Source organism: Physella acuta, unplaced genomic scaffold, assembly GCF_028476545.2.
Source record: "Physella acuta isolate Inbredline_101_S28 unplaced genomic scaffold, ASM2847654v3 ptg000544l, whole genome shotgun sequence".
Classification (NCBI taxonomy): Eukaryota; Metazoa; Mollusca; class Gastropoda; family Physidae; genus Physella; species Physella acuta.
Window position 1 is genome coordinate 394,192 of NW_026732063.1, and position 23,715 is coordinate 417,906.

General features: G+C 42.4%; 3 protein-coding genes across 3 annotated transcripts in view; 2 read left to right on the forward strand and 1 right to left on the reverse strand.

Annotated features, from left to right (window-relative positions):
• Positions 1-23,715, reverse strand: part of LOC131946073 (exopolyphosphatase PRUNE1-like) — a 110,450-nt gene that overhangs the window by 53,077 nt on the left and 33,658 nt on the right. The window contains exon 2 of the mRNA XM_059306714.1: positions 6,242-6,465. Within this exon, the coding sequence (XP_059162697.1) occupies positions 6,242-6,283 (42 nt within the window). The 5' untranslated portion in view covers positions 6,284-6,465. The remainder of the gene's footprint in view (positions 1-6,241; positions 6,466-23,715) is intronic.
• On the forward strand, positions 12,736-14,728 carry LOC131946075 (uncharacterized). Its single transcript, XM_059306715.1, has 2 exons — positions 12,736-12,773; positions 14,236-14,728. Exons 1-2 carry the CDS (start codon positions 12,736-12,738, stop codon positions 14,726-14,728), a joined length of 531 nt encoding a protein of 176 aa, XP_059162698.1.
• LOC131946076 (putative G-protein coupled receptor 152) lies at positions 22,169-23,118 on the forward strand. Its single transcript, XM_059306716.1, has 2 exons — positions 22,169-22,214; positions 22,676-23,118. The coding sequence occupies exons 1-2, from the start codon at positions 22,169-22,171 to the stop codon at positions 23,116-23,118; spliced, it is 489 nt and encodes a 162-aa protein (XP_059162699.1).

Here is a 23,715-nt window from a genome sequence, read left to right on the forward strand (position 1 = left end):
GAGTTTGTGTGAGTTATGTGAGAGTTTGTGTGTGTTATGTGAGAGTTTGTGTGTGTTATGTGAGGGTTTGTGTGTGTTATGTTTGGGGTTGTGTGGTGTTATGTGAGAGTTTGTGTGAGTTATGTGAGAGTTTGTGTGGTGTTATGTGAGAGTTTGTGTGTGTTATGTGAGGGTTTGTGTGTGTTATGTGAGAGTTTGTGTGTGTTATGTTTGGGGTTGTGTGGTGTTATGTGAGAGTTTGTGTGAGTTATGTGAGAGTTTGTGTGTGTTATGTGAGAGTTTGTGTGTGTTATGTGAGGGTTTGTGTGTGTTATGTTTGGGGTTGTGTGTGTTATGTGAGAGTTTGTGTGTGTTATGTGAGGGTTTGTGTGTGTTATGTGAGAGTTTGTGTGTGTTATGTGAGGGTTTGTGTGTGTTATGTGAGGGTTTGTGTGTGTTATGTGAGGGTTTGTGTGTGTTATGTTTGGGGTTGTGTGGTGTTATGTGAGAGTTTGTGTGAGTTATGTGAGAGTTTGTGTGTGTTATGTGAGAGTTTGTGTGTGTTATGTGAGGGTTTGTGTGTGTTATGTTTGGGGTTGTGTGTGTTATGTGAGAGTTTGTGTGTGTTATGTGAGGGTTTGTGTGTGTTATGTGAGAGTTTGTGTGAGTTATGTGAGAGTTTGTGTGTGTTATGTGAGGGTTTGTGTGTGTTATGTGAGAGTTTGTGTGTGTTATGTTTGGGGTTGTGTGGTGTTATGTGAGAGTTTGTGTGTGTTATGTTTGGGGTTGTGTGGTGTTATGTGAGAGTTTGTGTGTGTTATGTGAGGGTTTGTGTGTGTTATCTTTGGGGGTTGTGTGGTGTTATGTGAGAGTTTGTGTGTGTTATGTGAGGGTTTGTGTGTGTTATGTGAGAGTTTGTGTGTGTTATGTTTGGGGTTGTGTGGTGTTATGTGAGAGTTTGAGTGTGTTATGTGAGGGTTTGTGTGTGTTATGTTTGGGGTTGTGTGTGTTATGTTTGGGGTTGTGTGTGTTATGTGAGAGTTTGTGTGTGTTATGTGAGGGTTTGTGTGTGTTATGTGAGAGTTTGTGTATGTTATGTGAGGGTTTGTGTGTGTTATGTGAGAGTTTGTGTGTGTTATGTGAGGGTTTGTGTGTGTTATGTGAGAGTTTGTGTGTGTTAAGACACGAAGGTAGTCTAGGGGTAAGACACGTGGGTAGTCTAGGGTTAAGACACGTGGGTAGTCTAGGGGTAAGACACGTGGGTTGTCTAGGGGTAACATACGTGGGTAGTCTAGGGGTAACATACGTGGGTAGTCTAGGGGTAACATACGTGGGTAGTCTAGGGTTAAGACACGTGGGTAGTCTAGGGGTAACACACGTGGGTAGTCTAGGGGTAACATACGTGGGTAGTCTAGGGGTAACACACGGGGGTAGTCTAGGGGTAAGATACGTGGGTAGTCTAGGGTTAAGACACGTGGGTAGTCTAGGGGTAACATACGTGGGTAGTCTAGGGGTAACATACGTGGGTAGTCTAGGGGTAACATACGTGGGTAGTCTAGGGGTAACATACGTGGGTAGTCTAGGGGTAAGACACGGGGTAGTCTAGGGGTAAGACACGTGGGTTGTCTAGGGTTAAGACACGTGGGTAGTCTAGGGGTAACACACGTGGGTAGTCTAGGGGTAACATACGTGGGTAGTCTAGGGGTAACACACGGGGGTAGTCTAGGGGTAAGATACGTGGGTAGTCTAGGGTTAAGACACGTGGGTAGTCTAGGGGTAACATACGTGGGTAGTCTAGGGGTAACATACGTGGGTAGTCTAGGGGTAACATACGTGGGTAGTCTAGGGGTAACATACGTGGGTAGTCTAGGGGTAAGACACGGGGTAGTCTAGGGGTAAGACACGTGGGTTGTCTAGGGGTAAGACACGTGGGTGGTCTAGGGGTAACATACGTGGGTAGTCTAGGGGTAACATACGTGGGTAGTCTAGGGGTAACATACGTGGGTAGTCTAGGGGTAACATACGTGGTAGTCTAGGGGTAAGACACGTGGGTAGTCTAGGGGTAAGACACGTGGGTTGTCTAGGGGTAACATACGTGGGTAGTCTAGGGGTAACATACGTGGGTAGTCTAGGGGTAACATACGTGGGTAGTCTAGGGTTAAGACACGTGGGTAGTCTAGGGGTAACATACGTGGGTAGTCTAGGGGTAACATACGTGGGTAGTCTAGGGGTAACATACGTGGGTAGTCTAGGGGTAACATACGTGGGTAGTCTAGGGGTAACACACGTGGGTAGTCTAGGGGTAACACACGTGGGTAGTCTAGGGGTAAGACACGTGGGTAGTCTAGGGGTAAGACACGTGGGTAGTCTAGTGTGCAACTAGTGGTTTAAAGCCCCCTGTGTCAAGTAATGACATGTCACAATCTGTTTATAGCCTCTCCGTTTTGTTACAGCATCTGTTGCCGACATTTAGCCAAGGTGCACAAGTTTAGCCAAGGTGCACATTTTAGCCAAGGTGCACATATTTAAAAATAAAAAAACTATCGAAACCCCACAATTACTGAAGTAAACAGCTGCCTAATGGAAATGCATTTCATTTTCTTGGTCAAATAAATCACAAGGCACATAGGCTTAATCTCGTTGATTCTGCGATTGATGGAGAAAATGTGCCGTTTCGAAATGTGGTTAGTTTAAATCTAAAGCACGGAAGTTTTCAATCTCTGATTCCCTAGCACACGGAAGTTTTCAATATCTGATTTCCTAGCACACGGAAGTTTTCAATCTCTGATTTCCTAGCACACGGACGTTTTCAATCTCTGATTTCCTAGCACACGGACGTTTTCAATCTCTGATTTCCTAGCACACGGAAGTTTTCAATATCTGATTTCCTAGCACACGGAAGTTTTCAATCTCTGATTTTCTAGCACACGGAAGTTTTCAATCTCTGATTTCCTAGCACACGGAAGTTTTCAATCTCTGATTTCCTAGCACACGGAAGTTTTCAATCTCTGATTTTCTAGCACACGGAAGTTTTCAATCTCTGATTTCCTAGCACACGGAAGTTTGCAAACTGTCCATGACTCAAACTTTGGCTTCATTGATCTGGGCTGGAAGAGCTTGTATGTGCACACGGAGATGTACTCACGGCTAACTATAGATGGCTAGTCTAATGAGTGGTGTCACCACAACACCAGCCTAAAAGGTGGCACCACAACACCAGCCAATAGAAAGGTGTCACCACAACACCAGCCAGTAAAAAGGTTTCACCACAACACCAGCCAGTAGAAAGGTGGCACAACACCAGCCAGTAAAAAGGTGTCACCACAACTGTGTGGCGTTATGTGTGGGGATGTGTGTTGTTATGTGTGGTGTTATGTGTGGGGTTGTGTGTTGTTATGTGTGGGGTTGTGTGGTATTATGTGATATGTTGTGTGGTGTTATGTGTGGGTTTGTGTGATGATATGTGTGGGGTTGTGTGGTGTTATGCGTGTGGTTGAGTGGTATGTGTGGGGTTGTGTGGTTTTATTTGATATGTTGTGTGGTGTTATGTGGGGTTGTGTGGTATTGTGTGAGGGTTTGAGGCAGAAAACGGAGAACGTGAGCACTTCTCTGCCGTTGGTGCTCATCGCTCAATAACTTGAGCTGAACATCGGCAAACAGATGGATAACCCTAGGGGAGACAACACCGACTAGTTTTGACAGAGTAGCGGTTCGTGTTTGTTGACATTAACAATTTATTCTACCACCTTGGTCTGGGGTTGAGTGCAACACTTTTCCTTGCTTGCTTCAATTGTTTTCTTACTTATGGCGGCCTTGCTATTCCAGACAGCAGCAATAATGCACCTGTCCTTAAAACTACGACCATCACTAGTTATACATGTGTAGATTTTTTTAAGTACTACTAGCCTAGGCTACGAATTAACTAGGCATTCGGTCACGTGATGTACTGCTGGGTTTCACTTTGTGCTGAGTTTCTCAAACTGCTCGATCTCAGAAGTTGCCTGCCACCAGCTGTACTATACATGTCCCCACACAAGTAACAACAACAACAACAGATGACCAATACAAGGGAAGATCAGCTGAACAAACAATGCGAGTTCACTACAACAGGTAATGACGTGGACAAACGTAATGGAGTCGCACAAATATTGCCGCAGTAAGGCCTACATTTTAAATTCACAGAGTAACATTACTGGCAACTAATGTACATTTTGTAAATGTAATCATTACATTAACTAACACAAGAGTATGGTATTTACCTGTAACTCTTTTAGAAAAATAAAACGAAATTATACAACAAAACAAAGACCCCAACAAAACTGAACAAATAAACCACAAGGCACATAGGCTTAATCTCGTTGATTCTGCGATTGATCGAGAAAATGTGCCGTTTCGAAGTGGGGTTAGTTTAAATCTAAAGCACGGAAGTTTTCAATCTCTGATTTCCCAGCACACGGAAGTTTTCAATAGCACACGGAAGTTTTCAATATCTGATTTCCTAGCACACGGAAGTTTTCAATCTCTGATTTCCCAGCACACGGAAGTTTTCAATCTCTGATTTCCTAGCACACGGAAGTTTTCAATCTCTGATTTCCTAGCACACGGAAGTTTTCAATCTCTGATTTCCTAGCACACGGAAGTTTTCAATCTTTGATTTCCTTGCACACGGAAGTTTTCAATCTTTGATTTCCTTGCACACGGAAGTTTTCAATCACTGATTTCCTAGCCTAACAGGTGTCATCACAACACCAGCCAGTAAAAAGGTGTCACAACACCAGCCAGTAAAAAGGTGTCACCACAACTGTGTGGCGTTATGTGTGGGGTTGTGTGGTGTTATGTGTGGGGTTGTGTGGTGTTATGTGTGTGGCTGTGTAGTGTTATGTGTGAGGTTGTGTGGTATTATGTGATAGGTTGTGTGGTGTTCTATGTGGGGTAGTGAGGTGTTATGTGTGGGGTTATGTGTGGGATTGTGTGGTATGTGTGGGGTTGTGTGGTATTACGTGTGTGGCTGTGTAGTGTTATGTGTGGGGTTGTGTGGTGTTATATGTGGGGTTGTGTGGTGTTATGTGTGAGGTTGTGTGGTATTATGTGATAGGTTGTGTGGTGTTCTGTGTGGGGTAGTGAGGTGTTATGTGTGGGGTTATGTGTGGGATTGTGTGGTATGTGTGGGGTTGTGTGGTATTACGTGTGTGGCTGTGTAGTGTTATGTGTGGGGTTGTGTGGTGTTATTGTGGGGTTGTGTGGGGTTATATGGGGTTGTGTGGTATTATGCGATAGGTTGTGTGGTGTTATGTTTAGAGGTTGTGTGGTTTTATGTGCGGGGTTGTGTGGGGGCGTTATATGGGGTTGTGTGGTATTATGTGATATGTTGTGTGGTGTTATATGTGGGGTAGTGTTGTGTTATGTGAAGGCTTGAGGTAGAAAACGGAGAACGTGAGCACTTCTCTGCCGTTGGTGCTCATCGCTCAATAACTTGAGCTGAACATCGGCAAACAGATGGATAACCCTAGGGGAGACAACACCGACTAGTTTTGACAGAGTAGCGGTTCGTGTTTGTTGACATTAACAATTTATTCTACCACCTTGGTCTGGGGTTGAGTGCAACACTTTTCCTTGCTTGCTTCAATTGTTTTCTTACTTATGGCGGCCTTGCTATTCCAGACAGCAGCAGTAATGCACCTGACCTTATTCTCGTAATCTAGTTTAGATTTCTATGAATCAGGTCACCTAACGCACTTCAAACTACGACCATGATCATGTGTAGATATTTTAAGTACTGCTTAGACTATGCTACGGATGAACGAGGCATTCGGTCACGTGATGTACTGCTGGGTTTCACTTTGTGCTGAGTTTCTCAAACTGTTCGATCTCAGAAGTTGCCTGTCACCAGCTGTACTATAAATATCCCCACACAAGTCAATAATACAAGTAACAACAACAACAATAACAACAACAACAGCAGACGACCAGTACAAGGGAAGATCAGCTGAACAAACAATGAGAGTGAACTACAACAGGTAATGACGTGGACAAACGTAATGGAATGGCACAAAGATTGCCGCAGTAAGGCCTACATTTTAAATTCACAGAGTAACATTACTGGCAACTAACGTACATTTTGTAAATATAATCATTACATAACACAAGATTATGGTATTTAGCTGTAACTCTTTTAGAAAAAATAAAACGAAATTATACAACAAAACAAAAACCCAACAAAACTGAACACAGTTAAAAATAGCCAACACACCATCAGACTTACCAGCCTCGCTTTCGCCTCCACAAGAAACTCCTTTAATCCCATTTTGAAATCAACACGAATAAAACACACTGAATATGTAATAACAGGCTCGTCCTATGACCTCAGCGGTCAAGGTCACACCAAGGTCAAGAGGAAGTCATCGTCATAAGAGGTAATCCCGCCGGTGTGGTCGGCCGTTGCCATGGAGACGTCAGGTAATCTTCCAGCAGTTTTTCAATAATTCTCTGGGGGGAAGAAATCGATAAAAATATGAGGTAATCACGTGATCAGATCAAGAGATGAAAGTGACTTGAAGGAAGGGATGGCTCACGGCTCTGGTGGCTCACGGCCCTGATGGCTCATGGTTTCTGGGGAAAGTCAAGGTACGTTTGTATGGGTGGTGGTAGTGGGGGCAGACAAATCGTAACGCTGACCAGAACTGGTTTAAAGGTTGACCACAGCATGTAACTCAGGTAACGTGAGCATCTCTAACGTGGTGGCAGGTTCGTCTAATTGGAAACATTGGTGGAAATATCAAGGCTGAAATATCGAGGCTGAAATATCAAGGCTGAAATATCGAGCTGAAATATCGAACCGAAAATGTAGAAACAAAACAAATGCAGAAGCGGAAATAAAGAAAATATCTGAACAGAGGTATCAAAAGTGAAATACCCAAAGAGAAAAGTAGAACCACTGAAACCCCCAATAGAATTTTCTATACCTCCTCTCTAGATGTCAACATCAGTTATTTCAAGATGTCTAGTGGCACGATCCAAACTCACGACAGTAAAACTCTTACATAACCGACCGACGCACGGCAGTAAAACTTACATAACTGACCAACTCACGACAGTAAAACTTACACAACCGACCGACGCACGGCAGTAAAACTTACATAACCGACCAACTCACGACAGTAAAACTTACAAAACCGACCATCTCACGGCAGTAAAACTTACATAACCGACCGACGCACGGCAGTAAAACTCTTACATAACCGACCGACGCACGGCGGTAAAACTTACATAACCGACCATCTCACGGCAGTAAAACTTACAAAACCGACCAACGCACGGCAGTAAAACTTACATAACCGACCAACTCACGACAGTAAAACTTACAAAACCGACCATCTCACGGCAGTAAAACTTACATAACCGACCGACGCACGGCAGTAAAACTCTTACATAACCGACCGACGCACGGCGGTAAAACTTACATAACCGACCATCTCACGGCAGTAAAACTTACAAAACCGACCAACGCACGGCAGTAAAACTTACAAAACCGACCGACGCACGGAAGTAAAACTTACAAAACCGACCAACGCATATTAAAATGAAACATCAAACTCCAAAAAAAAAAGTGCACATTAAAATTAAATATACATCACGTGCTAGCATTTGATTGATTAGACAAGCCCCCCCCCCCCCCCCCCCCCCTCCGTAAATTGATTAAAACTTTTACCGTCCCCAGGAATGGATCAATTTTCTCCCTGGCCCAGTCAACCAACAATTAGCCTCGGGGTCATGTTTGGACGGCGTGTGCAGTATATCCGAGGTGATGACCCCCCCCCCAACATACACATCACTTAATTTTTCAACTGCCCCTAGATTCGAACTGCCGCTAGATTTTAACTGACCCTAGATTCAAACTGCCGCTAGATTTCAACTGCCGCTCGATTTGAACTGTGCCTAGATTCGAACTGCCGCTAGATTTCAACTGCCGCTAGATTTCAACTGCCGTTAGATTTGAACTGCCGCTAGATTTCAACCGCCGCTAGATTTGAACTGCCGCTAGATTTGAACTGCCGCTAAATTTGAACTGCCGCTAGATTTGAACTGTGCCTAGATTTGAACTGCCGCTAGATTTCAACTGCCGTCCGTTAGCTTTCAACTGCCGCTAGATTTCAATTGCTTCTAGAGGTTAGACTACCCTTAGTGACCCCCCCCCCCCCCATACAACTAACGTCAGGGGCTGGGGGACATGTTTAAAGGTCACCCCATCAATTATTGAACTAGGACGACGCCTATGAAAACACCTCAAGGCTAAATCCGAAAAAAAAATCGATCGCAGTGCATTGTCAAGCTTTCTCACTAGAGGCGAACATTTACATGCGTGCATCATATGTTACCTGATCTATGTACATATGTGTGTGACATATAACTTGATCTAGTAACATATGCGTGGATATGTCACATGTAATCTGGTCTATAGCCTATACACAAGTATGTGACATTTAACTTGATTTAGTAACATACACATGCATGAGTTATGTTGAAGCAGTATAAATATACAAGCTCCTTTTAGAGTGTATACACAGCTATATCGGGAACATATACGAATGGTACCATACATCAATTGGAACCTACGACAAAGGGTACATACATCAAAGGGAACCTACATCACGGGAACCTAAATCAAAGGGAACTCATCACGGCAACCTACATCAAAGGGAACACATCACGGGAACCTACATCAAAGGGAACACATCACAGGGAACCATCACGAGAACCTACATCAAAGGGAACACATCACGGGAACCTACATCAAAGGGAACACATCACAGGGAACCATCACGGGAACCTACATCAAAGGGAACTTACATCAAAGGGAACATACATCAAAGGGAACCAGCACCAAAGGGAACTGAAGATAACGGAAACTCACCCCGCCCCTCATACCGTCACATAAGACAGAATCAATATCTAAGCAGACAACAGACAGATCAATATGTCAGACGACTGACAAGCTACTGACAAACTGACAAGCTACTGGCATACAAACTGAAAAGCTACTGACAGACAAACTGACAAGCTACTGACAGACAAACTGACAAGCTACTGACAGACAAACTGACACGACAAAGACATGAAGCGGCAGGCACGAGACCGACAGAATAATTTAAAATTGCCTACAGCTGACAACATCTACAACTAATCGAATTAGCACAGCTGGTGTTTAATGAGGCGTGAACCAACAGGATTAACCAAATCTCGCGTGAAATCAAGCGTGAAATCACACCCGTCTAAATGTTTAAATGACGACATAAATATATGTTATCGAGAAACAGTTCACAGCTTGGGCGTGGTGAATGTTTACAATCAGGTAACCAGGGGACCGTTGGACGGACTGGTGTTTTTTTCATCCATTTGGTTCAACATTGTCTAGTTCCCAACATCATGTGTTTAACATCCATTTGGTTCAACATTGTCTAGTTCCCAACATCATGTGTTTAACATCCATTTGGTTCAACATTGTTTAGCTCCCAACACCAAGTTGATCATCCATTTAGTTCAACATTGTCTAGCTCCCAAAATCACGTGTAGATCATCCATTTGGATTGGATCAACATTAAGTAGACGCGGACAGAACCTCCTTATCTATCGCCGTCTCAACGTCGGCTCTTTAAAAAAAGTTGGGGAATTTGATTCTATGTGTAAAAGTGATCACCAATTCAACATCGATCTTCCAATCAAACATTGATTGGTGTAAATTGTATCGAACTTGAGCTTTAAATCAAACACTGATTGGTCTAAATTGTATCGAACTTGAGCTTTAAATCAAACACTGATTGGTCTAAATTGTATCGAACTTGAGCTTTAAATCAAACACTGATTGGTCTAAATTGTATCGAACTTGAGCTTTAAATCAAACACTGATTGGTCTAAATTGTATCGAACTTGAGCTTTAAATCAAACACTGATTGGTCTAAATTGTATCGAACTTGAGCTTTAAATCAAACACTGATTGGTCTAAATTGTATCGAACTTGAGCTTTAAATCAAACACTGATTGGTCTAAATTGTATCGAACTTGAGCTTTGAACATTGATTGGTGTAAATTGTATCGAACTTGAGCTTTAAATCAAACACTGATTGGTCTAAATTGTATCGAACTTGAGCTTTAAATTGAACACTGATTGGTCTAAATTGTATCGAACTTGAGCTTTAAATCAAACACTGATTGGTCTAAATTGTATCGAACTTGAGCTTTGAACATTGATTGGTGTAAATTGTATCTATGTTGACCTTTCAATTAAATACTGATTGGTGTAAACAGTATCGAACTTGTCCTGTTATTTCAACACCTAGACCCCCTCCCACCTCTCCCCACCACAACATGATCAATACAGCCATGTTGACGCGAGTAATATCGGAGCAACAGAAGACGTGGGTCGATACCGTCCACGTTGGGACGTCAAGACCATCCAGGCATGTATAGAAACCACAACAAAGGGCGGGATGGGGATGTATGACCTCAAGCTATGTGGAGATCTGATGTGAGGTGTTGACCTCCAACTGTGTATACTCTAGGTCTTAGGAAAGGTGCTGATGTAAGGGGGATATCATGTCATTGTATGACCGGCGACAATGATGACATAATTGCCGCACACACAAATCCCACACGCAAGAAGACGTTAATTTCGTCTGGAGAAAGAGAAGAAACCTAACATTACAAGAGATAAAACACTGAACGAATGTCTGATAGTAATGGACCAGGAGGAAAGCCCTAAATCCTTCTAGAGTTGGAGTAGATCTAAACAGAGATAATGTACGGACATCTAGAGATGGAGTAGATCTAGTCAGAGATAATGTACGGACATCTAGAGTTGGAGTAGATCTAGTCAGAGATAATGTACGGACATCTAGAGATGGAGTAGATCTAGTCAGAGATAATGTACGGACATCTAGAGATGGAGTAGATCTAGTCAGAGATTATGTACGGACATCTAGAGATGGAGTAGATCTAGTCAGAGATAATGTACAGACATCTAGAGATGGAGTAGATCTAGCCAGAGATAATGTACGGACATCTAGAGATGGAGTAGATCTAGTCAGAGATTATGTACGGACATCTAGAGATGGAGTAGATCTAGTCAGAGATTATGTACGGACATCTAGAGATGGAGTAGATCTAGTCAGAGATTATGTACGGACATCTAGAGATGGAGTAGATCTAGTCAGAGATAATGTACAGACATCTAGAGATGGAGTAGATCTAGTCAGAGATAATGTACGGACATCTAGAGATGGAGTAGATCTAGTCAGAGATTATGTACGGACATCTAGAGATGGAGTAGATCTAGTCAGAGATAATGTACGGACATCTAGAGATGGAGTAGATCTAGTCAGAGATAATGTACGGACATCTAGAGATGGAGTAGATCTAGTCAGAGATAATGTACGGACATCTAGAGATGGAGTAGATCTAGTCAGAGATAATGTACGGACATCTAGAGATGGAGTAGATCTAGTCAGATATAATGTACGGGCATCAAAACTAAGCCTTGTTCAACTCTAAAATGTAACTAACAAAACTGAGGACAAATATACGGCATAGACCTACATTGTATACATGTTTAGTGTTACGTCCTGGTTAGTTTCAACTCAAGAACGACTCGTGTTTACGTTCTATACTTATATTCGGTCTCACATATTCACATTACAGAGTAGCTCTCGACCTAACCGCTACCAACTAAAAGCTAACCCCCCACAATCGTTCACTCACGCTTTTATACCCGCATTCGACCTTGGGATTACAATACATAAACACACCGGGGTTATTACACAGTAGGGTGAACTCAACTCACACACGCACTCCCCCTAAGTTCGAGAGTATTCTACCCTATTCTAACCTGACCTCAAATGACCCGTAACATTTAGTGATCCCATGATCAAGTGTTAAAAGGAAACCAGCAACAAGAATATCTGAGCATCATGCCTAGAACAGCCGTGGACTCGATGAATGAGTTGATCAACACCACTAAACGACCTGTCAGCATCATGCCTAGAACAGCCGTGGAATCGATGAATGATCAACACCACTTAACGACCTGTCAGCATCATACCTAGAACAGCCGTGGAATCGATGAATGATCAACACCACTAAACGACCTGTCAGCATCATACCTAGAACAGCCGTGGAATCGATGAATGATCAACACCACTTAACGACCTGTCAGCATCATACCTAGAACAGCCGTGGAATCGATGAATGATCAACACCACTAAACGACCTGTCAGCATCATACCTAGAACAGCCGTGGAATCGATGAATGATCAACACCACTAAACGACCTGTCAGCATCATACCTAGAACAGCCGTGGAATCGATGAATGATCAACACCACTAAACGACCTGTCAGCATCATACCTAGAACAGCCGTGGAATCGATGAATGAGTTGATACTGCGAAAAGCCCGGGAAACAAAACGACTTCCGCAATCAATGGCGGCCATCCTTTGTGGTTTTGTCCTGCCGACCACAGCAAGCCACAGGCCAGTGTTTGTGTGTGGGTAAGGTTTAGTTAATGAGGCAAGCGGTGCTGGGCTTCTGGTAATGATCGGATGCTTTTAGACGCGACATAAACTTTCGTTTGGGGTTTATGGGAGTTCTGTCGGTAATGGTCGGAGATTTTAGAGGCGACATAAACTTTGGGAAACAAAGCAATACCATCGTAACCAAGAGAATACAATTCTCAAACGTTACTAGCAGAGAGAAAAACGTGTGAACTATGCGGAGCTTTGAAATGGACATCAAACTACTGAAGCTGTCAGTACCTCAACGTTTTATACTCAGGCTAAAGTACCTCAGTGTTGTACAAGCAGGCTAAACAACCTCGGTCTAATGGTGTGGCCATGACCGAGGGCAGTAAACATGAAAAAAAACATGGTAGGTAACCCCCCCCTCCCTCATACTTTGACAACTTGAACAGCTCACGGCTGACTGCATCTGCGAACAAACCCACTCAAGCGTGCACATTGTGACAAAAGTACTAGCAAAGTCTAATCGATCTAGTAAGATGAATTTCTATACACCACTACCCGTACACTATAGGCAGAACTGTCGTGGTTCAATGTGTTGTTTGAAGCGTAAGGAAGAGCTTCAAGCACAACACACTAATAAAATAAAAACATCTTACGGGTAGCTAGCTTTTATACATGCACTAAAAATAAGAAAATGAAATGGATTTCTTAAAACAATTGACCTTCTATAAAACTAGCATCTATAATTAGAGCCGAGGTGGGTATATTATGCTGTTTGAAAAAGTGAGTAAAACAACAGCCAGATCAAATGTGACGCTAAAGGTGGGTGACGGATGATCAGATGGTAGGTGTGGAGGAGGGGGGGGGGATAACTTTGTGATTTTGGGAAAGGGAGTTTGTTGTGTGTGTTGTGTGATTTTTTTGAGTGAGTGTGGTGTGTGAGTGTGTGGTGTGAGTGTGTTGTGTCAGTGTGTTGTGTGAGTGTGTTGAGTGTTGTGTGAGTGTGTTGTGTGAGTGTTTTGTGTGAGTGTTTTGTGTGAGTGTGTTGTGTAAGTGTGTTGTGTGAGTGTGTTGTGTGAGTGTGTTGTGTGAGTGTGTTGTGTGAGTGTGTTTTGTGAGTGTGTTATGTGAGTGTGTTGTGTGAGTTTGTTGTGTGAGTGTGTTGTGTGAGTGTGTTGTGTGAGTGTGTTGTGTGAGTGTGTTGTGTGAGTGTGTTGTGTGAGTGTGTTGTGTGAGTGTGTTGTGTGTGTGTGTTGTGTGAGTGTGTTGTGTGAGTGTGTTGTGTGAGTGTGTTGTGTGAGTTTGTGCACGGGTGTTCTGGCTTTGTGTTACAACAAGGGGAGGGAGCGGGACATTAGTTAACAAAGAGCCCCTAATGGTAGCGTGCCGCCAGTTAACGAGGACAACAATGGTAGCGCTATGGGAGCTGACACCAAATAGAGAATATGGCTTGCCTATCTAGGGAGCTGACACCAAATAGAGAATATGGCTTGCCTATCTAGGGAGCTGACACCAAATAGAGAATATGGCTTGCCTATCTAGGGAGCTGACACCAAATAGAGAATATGGCTTGCCTATCGAAGACTCAAATGTAAGATGGTAAAAAAAAAAGCTCTACATAAAATCCCTCAATCATGGCATGAGTGATGGCGTGACCAGCAGACGTACTCCATCAGATGGGATCACTGGAACCCCATCAGATGGGATCACTGGAACCCCATCAGATGGGATCACTGTATCCCCATCAGATGGGATCACTGGAACCCATCAGATGGGGTCACTGGGACCCCATCAGATGGGGTCACTGGAACCCCAGCAGATGGGATCACTGGAACCCCATCAGATGGGATCACTGGAACCCCAGCAGATGGGATCACTGGAACCCCATCAGATGGGATCACTGGAGCCCCATCAGATGGGGTCACTGGGACCCCATCAGATGGGATCACTGGAACCCCAGCAGATGGGATCACTGGAACCCCATCAGATGGGATCACTGGAACCCCAGCAGATGGGATCACTGGAACCCCATCAGATGGGATCACTGGAACCCCATCAGATGGGGTCACTGGGACCCCATCAGATGGGGTCACTGGAACCCCGTCAGATGGGATCACTGGAACCCCAGGAACCCCATCAGATGGGGTCACTGGAACCCCATCAGATGGGGTCACTGGAACCCCATCAGATGGGATCACTGGAACCCCATCAGATGGGATCACTGGATCACTAACGGCTTGATAAAAGAGTTCTCAAAGACAGCTCGCAAAACGACACCTTAACCCAAACGACAGCAAACAGATGGCTAACCAGGTTTAAGATCAATAAAACTAATACTAAAAAACCCATTAAAACAACAAGCTTTTAAATGCTGTCTACATAATTCATAGAAAATAACTTGTGATCAAATGACTTGTAAAGAATGTAGCCCCCCCCCCCCCCTCAACTAAACCGCGGGTACACCCGCACCAAGGTGCTGGTTACCGGTTGACTGGAGTGCTCAAGGTGTCACATTCAAACACTTGATTGCACAATCTCAACCGTGACGTCTTATTTCAGTCATGCGTGACGGATGTCGTCTGAAGCGTGACACTGATGTGATGATCTAGGTCAGGAGGCGTGACACACGTTCGCACCAGGACCAGCACACGACATACCTATCAGGTGGGGGCCCAGGTCTAATGAGACCAAACCTACCAATCCACATCACGGCCCCATTTACAATACCAGGCCCAGCACACGACATACCTATCAGGTGAGGGCCCAGGTCTAATGAGACCAAACCTACCAATTCACATCACGCCCCAATTAGAATACCAGTTTAATTTACGCAACATGCCGTAAACTTACGTAGCAATAACTCCGTGTATTCAATGTGTTAGCGAACACTAACACTGACTCCATGACACCACCACTTGTAAATGATACAGCCGTAATATATACCGCTTATATATGATACGAGCCGACCCGCGGCGTATCATACGCCGCTATTTAGTTGTTTTTTTTTCTACTTTTCAATAATTCATAATTTGTTAATTCGACAGTACCAATGCTGCCACTGAAAATATTTCCTTAAAAATACTAACGACCCCCCTCCCCCCCCCCCCCACGTGAAAGCAGCCTCCTCTTAGTTACCTCCTCTAAGTTTAAAATCGTTTCAAACTAAATTATCTGCCCCTAATAGCCGTCACCAAACCCGTCTCTATGATTGTAAAATGTAAACAGCGTGACCACAGCTCACCAGACAATGTGGGGGTGGGGTGGGGGTGGTAGTAATAGTGATAGAGAGGAAGAGAGGGGACTGTAAGGAGGCGCTTGCAGCTTGTTTTCTAACTGATCCCAGAAGAGAATAATATATATAGATAGATAGATGGCTTTGAAGTGATGCGTAAAATATTGTATCATTTGGTAGCGAACCAACGGTAGAGATGTTCACTGATGTGTTATGTAATGTAAACAAAGTGGGGGCGTGGCCCAGGGGTCAGGAGAAAGGTTGGTTTCTGTCAATCAAAGGAAGGCAAATTGGCTTCATTTTAACATCACGGCCAAAACTGCTCGTTATTGATTGGTGGAATTTTTAAAGGTCAGAGGTTAATGTTAAAATAATGGATTTTCTTAAGTAGCAGAACAAAGTTTGAAATGAGACGAATGTTTCATGAAAGTCGACCCATGCCCCCTACACCCCTCCACCAAAAAGGTAATAAAAATGCATACATAAGAGTGTAAAAAGAAAAGTATACATTGAAAAAACATTTTAAAAATTCCTTTAATTTGTGAACAAAATTGGACTATAGAACGTGTATCTGAGTTTAATTGTAACTATGAACATTCGCGGTTAAACTAAAGAACACTAATTATTCTATATAAAGCTGTTATGATGAGACAATAATTGAGGTATAGTGCAACATAAGAGCATCAACAGGTCACCATATATGGCAACATAAGAGCATCAACAGGTCACCATATATGGCAACATAAGAGCATCAACAGGTCACCATATATGGCAACATAAGAGCATCAACAGGTCACCATATATGGCAACATAAGAGCATCAACAGGTCACCATATACGGCAACATAAGAGCGCATCAACAGGTCACCATATAGGGCAACATAAGAGCATCAACAGGTCACCATATAGGGCAACATAAGAGCATCAACAGGTCACCATATAGGGCAACATAAGAGCATCAACAGGTCACTATATAGGGCAACATTAGAGCATCAACAGGTCACCATATACGGCAACTTAAGAGCATCAACAGGTCACCATATAGGGCAACATAAGAGCATCAACAGGTCACCATATACGGCAACATAAGAGCATCAATAGGTCAGCATCGGGGCAACAATAGGTCAACATTATAGCAACACACAGCTACACACAAGGGACGACGCAATAATTACAAACATAGTGCTTTCCTACAATGTGTGTGTCGTTTTAATTAATCTCAGTGGGTTTTGCATTCACTTTTTGTTCCATACTGTCCATAGTGTTTTGCATTCACTTTTTGTTCCCTATTGAATCCGTGTCAGACGGCTCAACCATGGTACGATCAAACTACAACAGTTAAGGTTGGTCTAGGCTTGTAATAGTTGTAATGGGCAACACATTAAGACAATGGAATAACGGTTAAAGGATTAGAGTAGAACTAGGGAAGCCACAATAAAGTATCATAGTAAAGGCTAATGTTGGCTTGTAATGGTTTGGCGATGTGAATATCTAGGGGAGGGCGGGGCGAATACGTCACTCTTGGTATGCCAGGATCGCGAACAATTCTATAATCAATATGTGCTGTAGTCAGCACATACCATAGGCGAACAATTCTATAACCAATATGTGCTGTAGTCAGCACATACCATAGGCGAACAATTCTATAATCAATATGTGCTGTAGTCAGCACATACCATAGGCGAACAATTCTATAATCAATATGTGCTGTAGTCAACACATACCATAGGCGAACAATTCTATAATCAATATGTGCTGTAGTCAACACATACCATAGGCGAACAATTCTATAATCAATATGTGCTGTAGTCAGCACATACCATAGGCGAACAATTCTATAATCAATATGTGTTGTGCTGTAGTCAGCACATACCATAGGCGAACAATTCTATAATCAATATGTGTTGTAGTCAGCACATACCACAGGCGAACAATTCTATAATCAATATGTGCTGTAGTCAGCACATACCATAGGCGAACAATTCTATAATCAATATGTGCTGTAGTCAGCACATACCATAGGCGAACAATTCTATAATCAATATGTGTTGTGCTGTAGTCAGCACATACCATAGGCGAACAATTCTATAATCAATATGTGTTGTAGTCAGCACATACCACAGGCGAACAATTCTATAATCAATATGTGCTGTAGTCAGCACATACCATAGGCGAACAATTCTATAATCAATATGTGCTGTAGTCAACACATACCACAGGCGAACAATTCTATAATCAATATGTGCTGTAGTCAACACATACCACAGGCGAACAATTCTATAATCAACATGTGCTGTAGTCAGCACATACCATAGGCGAACAATTATATAATCAATATGTGCTGTAGTCAACACATACCATAGGCGAACAATTCTATAATCAATATGTGCTGTAGTCAGCACATACCATAGGCGAACAATTCTATAATCAATATGTGCTGTAGTCAGCACATACCATAGGCGAACAATTCTATAATCAATATGTGCTGTAGTCAGCACATACCATAGGCGAACAATTCTATAATCAATATGTGCTGTAGTCAACACATACCACAGGCGAACAATTCTATAATCAATATGTGCTGTAGTCAGCACATACCATAGGCGAACAATTCTATAATCAATATGTGCTGTAGTCAGCACATACCATAGGCGAACAATTCAATAATCAATATGTGCTGTAGTCAGCACATACCACAGGCGAACAATTCTATAATCAATATGTGCTGTAGTCAGCACATACCATAGGCGAACAATTATATAATCAATATGTGTTGTGCTGTAGTCAGCACATACCACAGGCGAACAATTCTATAACCAATATGTGCTGTAGTCAGCACATACCATAGGCGAACAATTATATAATCAATATGTGTTGTGCTGTAGTCAGCACATACCACAGGCGAACAATTCTATAACCAATATGTGCTGTAGTCAGCACATACCATAGGCGAACAATTATATAATCAATATGTGTTGTGCTGTAGTCAGCACATACCACAGGCGAACAATTCTATAACCAATATGTGCTGTAGTCAGCACATACCATAGGCGAACAATTCTATAATCAATATGTGCTGTAGTCAGCACATACCATAGGCGAACAATTCTATAATCAATATGTGCTGTAGTCAGCACATACCACAGGCGAACAATTCTATAATCAATATGTGCTGTAGTCAGCACATACCATAGGCGAACAATTCTATAATCAATATGTGCTGTAGTCAGCACATACCACAGGCGAACAATTCTATAATCAATATGTGCTGTAGTCAACACATACCATAGGCGAACAATTCTATAATCAATATGTGCTGTAGTCAGCACATACCATAGGCGAACAATTCTATAATCAATATGTGCTGTAGTCAGCACATACCATAGGCGAACAATTCTATAATCAATATGTGCTGTAGTCAGCACATACCATAGGCGAACAATTCTATAATCAATATGTGCTGTAGTCAGCACATACCACAGGCGAACAATTCTATAATCAATATGTGCTGTAGTCAGCACATACCATAGGCGAACAATTCTATAATCAATATGTGCTGTAGTCAGCACATACCATAGGCGAACAATTCTATAATCAACATGTGCTGTAGTCAGCATATACCATAGGCGAACAATTCTATAATCAATATGTGCTGTAGTCAGCACATACCATAGGCGAACAATTCTATAATCAATATGTGCTGTAGTCAGCACATACCATAGGCGAACAATTCTATAATCAATATGTGCTGTAGTCAGCACATACCATAGGCGAACAATTCTATAATCAATATGTGCTGTAGTCAGCACATACCACAGGCGAACAATTCTATAATCAATATGTGCTGTAGTCAGCACATACCATAGGCGAACAATTATATAATCAATATGTGTTGTGCTGTAGTCAGCACATACCACAGGCGAACAATTCTATAACCAATATGTGTTGTAGTCAGCACATACCATAGGCGAACAATTCTATAATCAATATGTGCTGTAGTCAGCACATACCATAGGCGAACAATTCTATAATCAATATGTGCTGTAGTCAACACATACCACAGGCGAACAATTCTATAATCAATATGTGCTGTAGTCAGCACATACCATAGGCGAACAATTATATAATCAATATGTGCTGTAGTCAACACATACCATAGGCGAACAATTCTATAATCAATATGTGCTGTAGTCAGCACATACCATAGGCGAACAATTCTATAATCAATATGTGCTGTAGTCAGCACATACCATAGGCGAACAATTCTATAATCAATATGTGCTGTAGTCAGCACATACCATAGGCGAACAATTCTATAATCAATATGTGCTGTAGTCAGCACATACCATAGGCGAACAATTCTATAATCAATATGTGCTGTAGTCAGCACATACCACAGGCGAACAATTCTATAATCAACATGTGCTGTAGTCAACACATACCACAGGCGAACAATTCTATAATCAATATGTGCTGTAGTCAGCACATACCATAGGCGAACAATTCTATAATCAATATGTGCTGTAGTCAGCACATACCATAGGCGAACAATTCAATAATCAATATGTGCTGTAGTCAGCACATACCACAGGCGAACAATTCTATAATCAATATGTGCTGTAGTCAGCACATACCATAGGCGAACAATTATATAATCAATATGTGTTGTGCTGTAGTCAGCACATACCACAGGCGAACAATTCTATAACCAATATGTGCTGTAGTCAGCACATACCATAGGCGAACAATTATATAATCAATATGTGTTGTGCTGTAGTCAGCACATACCACAGGCGAACAATTCTATAACCAATATGTGCTGTAGTCAGCACATACCATAGGCGAACAATTATATAATCAATATGTGTTGTGCTGTAGTCAGCACATACCACAGGCGAACAATTCTATAACCAATATGTGCTGTAGTCAGCACATACCATAGGCGAACAATTCTATAATCAATATGTGCTGTAGTCAGCACATACCATAGGCGAACAATTCTATAATCAATATGTGCTGTAGTCAGCACATACCACAGGCGAACAATTCTATAATCAATATGTGCTGTAGTCAGCACATACCATAGGCGAACAATTCTATAATCAATATGTGCTGTAGTCAGCACATACCACAGGCGAACAATTCTATAATCAATATGTGCTGTAGTCAACACATACCATAGGCGAACAATTCTATAATCAATATGTGCTGTAGTCAGCACATACCATAGGCGAACAATTCTATAATCAATATGTGCTGTAGTCAGCACATACCATAGGCGAACAATTCTATAATCAATATGTGCTGTAGTCAGCACATACCATAGGCGAACAATTCTATAATCAATATGTGCTGTAGTCAGCACATACCACAGGCGAACAATTCTATAATCAATATGTGCTGTAGTCAGCACATACCATAGGCGAACAATTCTATAATCAATATGTGCTGTAGTCAGCACATACCATAGGCGAACAATTCTATAATCAACATGTGCTGTAGTCAGCATATACCATAGGCGAACAATTCTATAATCAATATGTGCTGTAGTCAGCACATACCATAGGCGAACAATTCTATAATCAATATGTGCTGTAGTCAGCACATACCATAGGCGAACAATTCTATAATCAATATGTGCTGTAGTCAGCACATACCATAGGCGAACAATTCTATAATCAATATGTGCTGTAGTCAGCACATACCACAGGCGAACAATTCTATAATCAATATGTGCTGTAGTCAGCACATACCATAGGCGAACAATTATATAATCAATATGTGTTGTGCTGTAGTCAGCACATACCACAGGCGAACAATTCTATAACCAATATGTGTTGTAGTCAGCACATACCATAGGCGAACAATTCTATAATCAATATGTGCTGTAGTCAGCACATACCATAGGCGAACAATTCTATAATCAATATGTGCTGTAGTCAGCACATACCATAGGCGAACAATTCTATAATCAACATGTGCTGTAGTCAGCACATACCACAGGCGAACAATTCTATAATCAATATGTGCTGTAGTCAGCACATACCATAGGCGAACAATTCTATAATCAATATGTGCTGTAGTCAGCACATACCACAGGCGAACAATTCTATAATCAATATGTGCTGTAGTCAGCACATACCATAGGCGAACAATTCTATAATCAACATGTGCTGTAGTCAGCACATACCACAGGCGAACAATTCTATAATCAATATGTGCTGTAGTCAGCACATACCATAGGCGAACAATTCTATAATCAATATGTGCTGTAGTCAGCACATACCATAGGCGAACAATTCTATAATCAATATGTGCTGTAGTCAGCACATACCATAGGCGAACAATTCTATAATCAATATGTGCTGTAGTCAGCACATACCACAGGCTTTATGTTGTTTACCAACTGCGTGTGGGTCTTACACTAGGGGTCATGTGGGTCAGGATAACATGGGTCACTTTGGTCAGGATATCATGGGTCACTGTGGTCAGGATTGTAGGGTCACTGTGGTCAGGATTGTAGGGTCACTGTGGTCAGGATTGTAGGGTCACTGTGGTCAGGATTGTAGGGTCACTGTGGTCAGGATTGTAGGGTCACTGTGGTCAGGATTGTGGGGTCACTGTGGTCAGGATTGTAAGGTCACTGTGGGCAGGATTGTAGGGTCACTGTGGGCAGGATTGTAAGGTCACTGTGGTCAAGATTGCGGGGTCACTGTGGTCAGGATAACTGGGATTACACTGGTATCTGATCGTTACAAGGGGTCATGTTGATCATCTTAAGCCAACCAAGACAGATCTAATGGCTGTGATGGCGAGTGTCTACTAGACCACACCGTGCCAAGGGTCGACCCCATCCAACAGTTGAATGTCGACCCCATCCAACAGTTAAATGTCGACCCCATCAAGTTGTTGAATGTTGAACCCATCCAACAGTTGAATGTTGAACCCATCCAACAGTTGAATGTCGACCCCATCCAACAGTTGAACAGTTGAATGTCGACCCCATCCAACAGTTAAATGTCGACCCCATCAAGTTGTTGAATGTTGAACCCATCCAACAGTTGAATGTCGACCCCAGCCAACAGTTGAATGTCGACCCCATCCAACAGTTGAATGTCGACCCCATCCAACAGTTAAATGTCGACCCCATCAAGTTGTTGAATGTTGAACCCATCCAACAGTTGAATGTTGAACCCATCCAACAGTTGAATGTTAACACCATCCAACAGTTGAATGTCGACCCCATCCAACAGTTGAATGTCGACCCCATCCAACAGTTGAATGTTAACACCATCCAACAGTTGAATGTCGACCCCATCCATTGGTTCAATGTCGACCCCATCCAACAGTTGAATGTCGACCCCATCCAACAGTTAAATGTCGACCCATCCAACAGTTGAATGTTAACACCATCTAACAGTTGAATGTTAACACCATCCAACATTTGAATGTTAACACTGTCCAACAGTTGAATGTCGACCCCAGCCAACAGTTGAATGTCGACCCCATCCAACAGTTGAATGTTAACACCATCTAACAGTTGAATGTTAACACCATCCAACATTTGAATGTTAACACCATCCAACATTTGAATGTTAACATCATCCAGCAGTTGAATGTTGAACCCATCCAACAGTTGAATGTCGACCCCATCCAACAGTTGATTGTTAAGACCATCCAACAGTTGAATGTTGAACCCATCCAACAGTTGAATGTCGACCCCAGCCAACAGTTTAATGTCGACCCCATCCATTGGTTCAATGTCGACCCCATCCAACAGTTGAATGTTGAACCCATCCAACAGTTGAATGTCGACCCCAGCCAACAGTTGAATGTCGACCCCATCCATTGGTTCAATGTCGACCCCATCCATTGGTTCAATGTCGACCCCATCCAACAGTTAAATGTTAACACCATCCAACAGTTGAATGTTAACACCATCCAACAGTTGAATGTTAACACCATCTAACAGTTGAATGTTAACACCATCCAACAGT

What these genes read in the sequence shown, in the direction of transcription:
- LOC131946075 (XM_059306715.1), top strand. Translation starts at nt 12,736, where the DNA reads ATGCGGAGCTTTGAAATGGACATCAAACTACTGAAGCT. An exon ending in GACATCAAACTACTGAAGCT is followed by an intron (nt 12,774 to 14,235) that starts GTCAGTACCTCA and finishes TATCCCCATCAG; the next exon opens with ATGGGATCACTGGAACCCAT.
- LOC131946076 (XM_059306716.1), top strand. Translation starts at nt 22,169, where the DNA reads ATGGGTCACTTTGGTCAGGATATCATGGGTCACTGTGGTCAGGATT. An exon ending in GGGTCACTGTGGTCAGGATT is followed by an intron (nt 22,215 to 22,675) that starts GTAGGGTCACTG and finishes CCCATCCAACAG; the next exon opens with TTGAATGTCGACCCCATCCA.